The sequence below is a fragment of the Vicia villosa genome, unplaced genomic scaffold, assembly GCF_029867415.1.
Source record: "Vicia villosa cultivar HV-30 ecotype Madison, WI unplaced genomic scaffold, Vvil1.0 ctg.002689F_1_1, whole genome shotgun sequence".
Taxonomy (NCBI): Eukaryota; Viridiplantae; Streptophyta; class Magnoliopsida; order Fabales; family Fabaceae; genus Vicia; species Vicia villosa.
The window spans coordinates 276,073-285,000 of NW_026706006.1; the positions used below are offsets into that span (position 1 = coordinate 276,073).

An 8,928-nucleotide genomic window follows, 5' to 3' on the forward strand; every position below is an offset into this window, starting at 1 on the left:
CGAAAATATCATGGCATTACTAACAAAACTGGCTCCTCAGATAGAGAAATAACCAGCGGGTACTATTCCCGCAACCACTGTTCACAGCCCAACGGGTCGGAGCACATATATTGTTCATAGCGCGTCCACTACTCATGGCGCATTTACTGTTCATGGCGTGGCTACTGTTCATAGCAACAGCTCAGCAGGTATAACATCAAGTACTTATACCTCGCGGAGGATTGGCACAACACCTCGTATCATTCGTCAATCAAAATGTCTCCTTTTGAGGCGATTTATGGACGACGACCTCCTTCGTTTCCCAACAATCAACAGGACACGACAGTTGTTCCGGATCTGAACATTACACTGAAACAACAACAAGAAATCCTCAGTACATTGAAACAGAATTTGGAGCGAAATAGGTTAAAAATGAGTGAATAGGGCAACAAGAAACGAACAGATCGTACCTTTCAGGTTGGAGATTTGGTACTCCTCCGTCTTCAACCGTACCGGCAAGTCTCAGTCCATTACCATGTCTCACAGAAGCTATCCCCTAGATATTTCGGTCCCTTTAAAGTCCACCGCCGTATCGGAGCGGTAGCCTACGATCTCGACCTCCCACCATCCTCACGCATCCATTTCGTCATCCATGTATCACAGTTGAAGGCTTATCATGGAAGTGACCCTCAACGTCATTTTCGACCCATCCTTATAGATCTGGAAGCGATATCAGACACAGAGGATACCGGTGGATTGATTAACAACGAAAACATCTCGGTGCCAAGTGAAGAGAAATAGCAGAGTGAGGGTTCACAACAAAAATTAGGCAAAAGTTGGGTGTTTTGAAGACAACGACTAACTTTGAAGAAGAGAAGGAGAAAGTTCTTAAAGAGAGAGAGCAAGAGATATCTAACATGCAATCCTCTTTTATCAATCCTTGGCCAGCTAAGTCTTCTGCCTCTGAAGTGACCACTCAACACTTCGTGGGTTCCCCAAGTGAAGTACACAGAGAGACGTTAACCCCACACCCACCATCGGATACGAATCTTAGTCCTTTATCCCATTCTCCACCGTCAGATGGCCTCACACGAATTCCAACTATTCGGTGCACACTGCCTAATGACAGTTGACCCTCACATGCTAATAAAGCTTTCCCCATGCCTATCTCGATCTCTCCAACGGCATCCACACAAATTTCAAATTTTCCTCACGCGGATCGTTCAACAAAATGGGTCTCTTCCTTCGTTCAGCCCAACCAATTGGTAACCCATAACCTTGAGGACAAGGTTATTCTTGGGCTAGGCAGTAGTGATAGCAAGCCCAAAAGAATTACAAGACAGCCCATATGGATGGAGGATTATGTCTCAAAATAATTTAATTAATATTAGTATGTTTTATTTTGTTCCTTGTATTTGGGCCGAGCTCATTATTAGACCCAACTGAAACTCTTAAGTTGTATTTAACCTTCACTTGGTTAATGGAAAGAGTAGGGAATTATTCAAATTTTATTATTGTGTTTCTTTTGTTCTTCTTAGTTTTGTGTTTGTCTTTTGAAACCTTAGATCTAGAAACTATAGTGGCATAAATCTCTTTATCACCCTACGCCCTTACTCTACTTTAGGAAGAGAGGGTAGTGATTAGTTTGATTCGAATTGGAGTACCGCTTATAACTGATCTTTTGGTTTAATTTAATAATTGCTTATTGATAAATTTTTTACAGTGGTGTCTAAGTTTATCAGTTAAATAGTGCACATACACTAAAATAATTTTTAAAAATTATTTCCACAATGCTAAATAATTACAATGCTAAATAATTTTGAATAAAATTTGTTTGTCTAATTTTTTTTGAACAAAACTATATGTTCAATCTTATGAATTAGTATTTAAATAATTAACAATATATATTTCTCTCAAATTGGATGAAAAGGAATATTAAAATCCTATGAAGATACATAATAAGATTTTGGAATTTACAAAATATTAAATATATAAGATGGTAAATATTTTGACAGAATAAAAGATAGTACTGTGTTTTTTATTTTATTCTATGACAAAAACTACATCAAACAAACTAATCAAAAGGAAAATCATTCTAACAAACGAAAATTAATCTATTATACAGAAAACCATCAATGTTTACTACTATACCTAGAGCAATCAATGTTTGGAGAAATTTCAAAAGGAAAATGGATTCTACATTTGTTTGAGAGATCAATGGCATTTTCTGGTCTTGGCTTTACAATATATGCCAAAGTCTTAATACAATTACAAACCATCTTTTTATTCTCCATGTTTGTTGATGCACCTAACACAATAATTCTAGCTCCTTTACAACAAAAAGCACGCGGTGTTTCAACCATACCTGTGAGGTAGGTTAGACATGGTGTAAGATGTGCAGTCACAGCCTTACAGTCTAATATGGCCTCAGAATCAGATGATGATGATGGAACAAGTAGGAGAAGAAGCATTAGAGTAGCTGCTAGGGTTTTCATTGTTATCACAATTAAGAAAAATTTTAGAGTAGATAGTTTTGAGAATGTAGTTTTGAAGGAAATGGAACCGAAAGACCAATGCAAAATAATGATTAAACTTAAAGCACCGCGTGCTCTTCAATACTAGCAAAGCCTGTATTTTTATAGAATGTATTTTTATCTTGATACAAAAGGCCAATGTTTTTTTGTGTGAGCAGAATAGGTAGCCTTGTTAATAATTGAAAATTTAATGACGTACCACCTTTGCCTTTATAAAATTTTATTCATGTAACTTTTTTATACATATTAAAGTAATTCGTTTTATATTATAAAAAAAGATTTTTTTTAAATAACAAACATTTTCACTTTAAGCACCACAATAACCATCTTTCCTCCCTATTAACGAAACTATCTATGTTTCAAAAAAAAAACTGCACTTAAGAGGAAGCGCCAAAGATAGTGTTAAATAGTAATTCAAATTTAAGTTGTAATTCATTTGGATTTAGATTTTTTTTTTTTGGTTGGCATTTGCATTTGAAATATTTGTATATAAACTAAAATATCTTTTAGTTTTTTCGTTGTAACTGTTTTTTAGAGTTTGAGAAAGTTAGTTAGAGTTTGTTACACTCTCTCTGCAACTTTTTTCATCTTCATCATCTTCAATTCTTGTGCACTAATGGAGGTGTAAACTCCAATGAATTGGTATCAAAAGCTCTGGTTTTGATTTAGGGAAACACGAGTGTACGTGAGGTGTGTGATTGATTCTGTTCCTCAAATTCACACTAAATTGAAGTTTGAAATCGGAGAAGAATCACATTTCTTGATTCTTAGGGTTGGGAAACATGAGTGTTTTGTGAGATTTGAATTATTTGCACGAGAATGAAGATGAAGGGCAGAAACGGTAGCTTGAAACAAAGCTTTAAGTATTCGACGGAAATAATTTGAATAAGTGGTTAATTAAGATGTGTGTTTTTTGGAGTTCAAGATGTTTTTGATCTCGTCAATGAAGATTACACGCCGGTTGCAGAAGATGCAACAAGTGTACAAAGAAACGTGCAATGTTATACGAAGAAGGAGGATCAGAAGTAGTTGTTTTATATCCACCTGTGTGTGAATACGGAGGTGTTTGAGAAGATTATCGACGCGGCGACGAAAAAAGATGCGTGGGATAGACTGGTGCGGTGCTATGGTGGTGACGTATTAGTGAAGAACGTGAGGTTCTAGTCCCTACACAAGCAATACATGAATCTCAGCATGAAGAACAATGAGAAGGTACCAGACTTCGTCTCCAAAATGGGATGAAGGCTTGTAGAGAAACTCTCTCTGAACAAGTAATCATTGAAAAGATAGTCATATCACTTTTTCCTCAATTTAATTACATAGTTGTAGCCATGGAACATTCTAATGACACTAGCACCATGAAAATTGAAAAACTTCATAGTAGTTTAGAGGCACAAAAGTTGCGTCTAACTGAAAGAAACTCTGAAAGGGAGTCTGAAGGCTTCTTTTGTTAAGAAGAATAAGAAGCGAGCATGGCTAGAGAACAAGAAAAAGAATGTTCATAAGTCAGAACTTTCTTTTTCAAAAGAAAACAAACAGAAGAATATTCAGAAGGAAAATAAGAAGTTTGATAAGAGAAAAGTTTAGTGCTACAACTGTAATAGATTTGACCACTTTGCCTCTGCCTTTGAGTGTTGTTCAAATAAAGAAAATAAGTGTGAAACCCAATAGAGAAAAAGGAGATTTAGAAGATGAACATGTGTTATTGTTGGTATTTGATAATGAAGGTGAAAACATGATAGATTAGTGAAAAAAAATTAAATAACCAGGTTTAATAATAAAATTACAAAAAAAACCATGTTTTCGGGGTATTTACCAAAATGTCTAGGTTTGGGACCGAATGTAAGTGAATGCGCCAAATGGTTTGGCGCATAGGTGTATATTTTAGGTGAATACGCCAAACCATTTGGCTAACCCTAAAAATGTGGGTGTATGCGCCAAATGGAATGGCGCATTAGGCTAGGCATTTTGCCCTAATAGCCATACCATTTGGCGCCTAAGTGTGCTCCCCTTTTTTTTTTTTTTCAATTTTTTTTAAGTAATGTTACTATATTTTTTTCTTTTAAATTTTTTTTTTAAATTATTTAAGTTATTTTTTTTTTCTTTTTTTTCCAAATTTTATTTTGTAAAGTTTTGTTAAATACATAGGTTTTAACCTTGTTCTAAAACTAATTTTTTAGGGTTTATAGTTTTAAAATTGCATTTTTTATAGTTATGTTAAACATACCTATATATATATATATATATATATCGATGATTAAATACTGTATTATTTGTAAAAATGTAGTGCACAAAATGTAAAATGAAATTTGATAATCGAAAACAAAACATTGGTTATAATAGATTAAAGAAAGGAAACATCGATTACGACTGATTAAATAAACGATACATTGACACAATTGATTGAAGAAAACACAACTAAATCCTCAATGGCGTCCATCACCAAGATAGCCATCCGTTCCGCACCCTGGTCTTGTTATCACACGTTTGCCGTGATCGTTCATCCCGCCGCGAAGATTGGCACCACCCCTTTCCCTAGCTCGACCCCTGCCCCTGCCCCTTTGTGCTTCTTGTTGGGTCTGTGTCACTGGGCCTGGAATTGGGATGTCTCGTGGGTCGCTGTCTATGAATTCGTCCACGCCCCCATAATTTTCCGGTAAACTGCTGTTGTAAAGTCGGTGACCCATCCCCTCAAAAGCGTTAAGTCGTGGTTGTGGAGTGGTTTGGGAAAAGATTTCAGGTGCGTAGCATCCAGCATCACTAGAACTACCTTGAACAAATCCGAATTGGTTCGATGGTGTTGCATATCCGGAGGGGGTGCCTCGGTGAGAGGAATCACCAAAAGGACCATCGTCGGGACTTAGATGTATGCTAGAAGAACCGGGCGTAAGGTTGTGGCCGAAAGGCCTTGAGGACCCTGCAAACGCTGTAAATCCTAATGGTTGTGAATGGGTCTCATATTGGCCCGAGGAATGATGGTGGTTTCCAGATTGTTGAAAAGGCTGGGACTGGGATTGGAACATATTTGGATGTCGGTAGTTGTGTGCGGAACGGGACGGAGTGTTGAAAATATTTTGTTGTTGCTGCTGCAGTTGTTGTTGTTGTTGTTGTTGTTGTTGTTGTAGTTGTTGGCGTTGTTGTAGGTGTTGTTGTTGCCGTTGTTGTTGCCGTAGTTGTTGTCGTAGTTGTTGTTGTTGTTGTTGTTCTTCTTCTTCTACTTCTTTTTCCTCCTCAGGTTGTTGTTGTGGTAAGATGTAATTGTGAGCACGGGGATCAATCAAATAGAACGGAGCTGCAAGAAACAGGTTAGGGGATGTAGCTGTACGATACCAACTCATGTACTCGGCGGTCGGTTTCATCTCATGGTCACTGACGGGGAAGTTGAGGACATATTGGCGACGGTCCTTCCACATCTGGCGGTGTTCGGGTGCAAAATCCTTCCAGTTTTGGTGTGTCCATTGATGATTGACTCGTTTGAGGTGCCACCGTCCCACGTCAATTGGAGGGTCTGGTATACGTTGGCGCATTCCGAACTGTAGCATAACACGGTCACTATGATGCATTTCAATGATGTTGTACCGGATTATGCAACACTTTGTGGTCCAAATTTCTGCATCCTGAGCTCTAGGCACATGCTCACATTCGAGATACGGTCTCCATATAAACTGCATGCATAAGAGTTATACATTATCTCGGGAAATTATTTATAAAAAATAAACATATAAAAGAGAAAAAGGTTAGAGATAATACTTGTTGAGGTCCTAGGTGATCAATCAGCGTGCGGTACATTGTTATATTTGACCGCGGATTTAGTTGGAAGTCCATACCTTTCACGCAAAATCTACAACATAAATGTAGTGGATTAGTTAGTCTGGAGTAGATCATAATCCACCAACTGTGTATTAAAATTTATGGTATACTAATAAATTACCTCAACGCATACGGAAAGCCCCAATCGCCATTGTTAACAGGGGCCAGTATGGGCATCCTCCACCACCCCCACACCTGCACCAACAGGGCGCATCCATAGAATGTGCAAGAATCAGCTTTGGAGTTCTTGCATAGGGATTGGTAGACCGTAGCCAGCACTGCAGACCCCCAGTATACAGACCAACTCTAGTAAAATCCATTAACAAACGAAGATACATAAAATTAACCGTGTTACCAGTGCTATCTGGGAACAAAACGTTTCCAATTAGCAGGAGTATGTAACACCTAGTTTTCTGAAGTATGGTCTCTTGGGGAGACGCATCATCCAAATGAAACCGATCATAATAAAGCTTTAACCTCTTAAGGTTAATGCCCTGTCCCCTTGCACCAACCTGTCCCTCTACCAAGTCTATGCCAAGAGCCTGAAAGCATAAGGAGTTAGCCTGCATAACACAGCCCTTAATTGCCTTACCGTCAACTGGAAGGCCTAGTAACATGTGTACATCTTCCAGGGTTATGGTGCACTCCCCTGTTGGAAGGTGGAACGTGTGTGTCTCGGGCCTCCAGCGTTCTAGCAACGCAAGAACAAATTTGTGGTCAATAGATGACTCGGCTATGGTACTAATCGGTCCGAAACCCGCCACTTCCAAGTATGGTTTTATGCGGTCGTCCGGAGAGATAGTAGAGTGACTACGAGTCCGGAAACGTCCAACGTCCTGGAGATAATAATGTATGCAAAAAAAATCAGTTACATATTCTCAGGCAGATGCATGTTATCAATGTTATACTAAAATACTTACATAGGTAGCGATGTTCTCTGGTGTTCCTCGGTGTGTATCGCCCATTGTTAAAAGAGACATGGTTGAAGTATGAAATCTGGAAGTTGTAGGCAGAAGGTTTAGTGTGGGATTAGATGAGTGAAAGTGGTGAGGAGTCTGTCTGCAGAGCTAAGTGGTTTATATACCCATCACACAAAAACGGTAACATTATGCATGTTGGACAACTCAACACTTCCATAGTTGATAGGTGTTGCGTGTGCAGAAAATGTTAGCATGCATGCTGACTAACTTTCGGTGAAAAGACATATGCATGTAGATCAGAAGTAGCTGTTGGATTAGGGCTGCATGCATGCTTTGCCTAGGGGGAATCCTTGCAGGAATCTATCAGGAATCGTGCAGGAATCATGCAGGCGCATGCTAGGGTACAGGAACTCGTTTCGGACGCATGCGAAGGACAGAAAACAGGTGGGGACCATGTGGGGCCCTGGGGGGTCCACACCTAATACACATGCGCCAAATGATTTGGCTTCTTCTTCAAAAATTCCTTCTTATGCGCCAATTCATTTGGCGCCTTCCTGTTGTTTGTTTTCACTAATGCGCCATTCCATTTGGCGCATTAGAAGGCCCTGTTTTTTTTTTCAAAATTAGGGTTTACGTGTGTGCCTTGTATACGAAACCCTAATTGTGATACAGACCTAAGGCAAGGCGTCCGTCCCTCTATAAATTAGGGTTTACTATGTGCATTAGTACACACAAGCAAAAATGAGATCTCGAATAAGGCCAGATAGCTCGCACCGGACTTCAGAGCCTCCACCCCCTGTGAGGCGTTTCGACTATCAACCGGACTATCGTCGAAGGACTGGATACGTCACTTTCTCTGCCGTCAAACCTCCCATGCAGGTGATGTTTTGGAACATTCAAACTATGGACCAGCTTAAGAGAACCCTATTAAGGTTTTTGGACGGAGAGTTGAGTCCAGGCGAACAAATCAGATCTATCAAGAGACTTAGAACAAGGGGCGGTGTTTTTCTTGAAAGACATCGTTGGTGGGAGACTATGGAGGACGACATTCAATGCACTCGAATGATGGAGGACAGAGAAGACATTGTCCTAACCGTTGTAATATCCTAGATGTCGCAATTTCTTTACCCTTTCAATTACTTCTGTACCGTCCAATTAAATGCTCTGAACATATATTAATGAAATGTTTTTTTAACATTACCAAGTTTCCTATTAGTATTTAAGTTATTAATAATTAACAAAGTTATTTTCCCCTGTATTTCACCCACTATAAATAAAGGTATGAGTGTGTGGAGTTGAAGTACCAACTCTTTCTTCATTCTTTCTGCAAACACTAAAAAATGAACTCAGTTTGGGCTGTCGTTTTTTTTGAGGAAGGTAGTCACATGCGTGTCTGCCTTAACCCCCATTGGAATTTCCAGAGAATTGTTAGAGCCATCAACACTGGGTTTCGTCAACTAGATGGTCCAACCAGAAAAGTTAAACAGATAGATTACCGTTGTCCATACATTACGTTGACGGATAATAATCCAGAAGGCACCTACATATATTATTGGGACCGTGTGAAGGACGATGTGGACGTGGATCTAATGTTTTGGACACACAGTGGAGAGGTTAACCGTGGCGTTGAAGATCCACTTGTTCTTGCAGTGATACTTGAGTAGTTTAGATTAAGTGTTGTTGTC

The 8,928-nt window shown here is 39.0% G+C and overlaps 1 protein-coding gene across 1 annotated transcript; it reads right to left on the reverse strand.

Annotated features, from left to right (window-relative positions):
- Positions 1-2,111: 2,111 nt before the first annotated feature.
- LOC131639571 (non-specific lipid-transfer protein 1-like) lies at positions 2,112-2,474 on the reverse strand. Its single transcript, XM_058910056.1, has one exon. It carries the CDS (start codon positions 2,472-2,474, stop codon positions 2,112-2,114), a length of 363 nt encoding a protein of 120 aa, XP_058766039.1.
- Positions 2,475-8,928: the final 6,454 nt, after the last annotated feature.

What these genes read in the sequence shown, in the direction of transcription:
- LOC131639571 (XM_058910056.1), bottom strand. Translation starts at nt 2,474, where the DNA reads ATGAAAACCCTAGCAGCTACTCTAATGCTTCTTCTCCTACTTGTTCCA.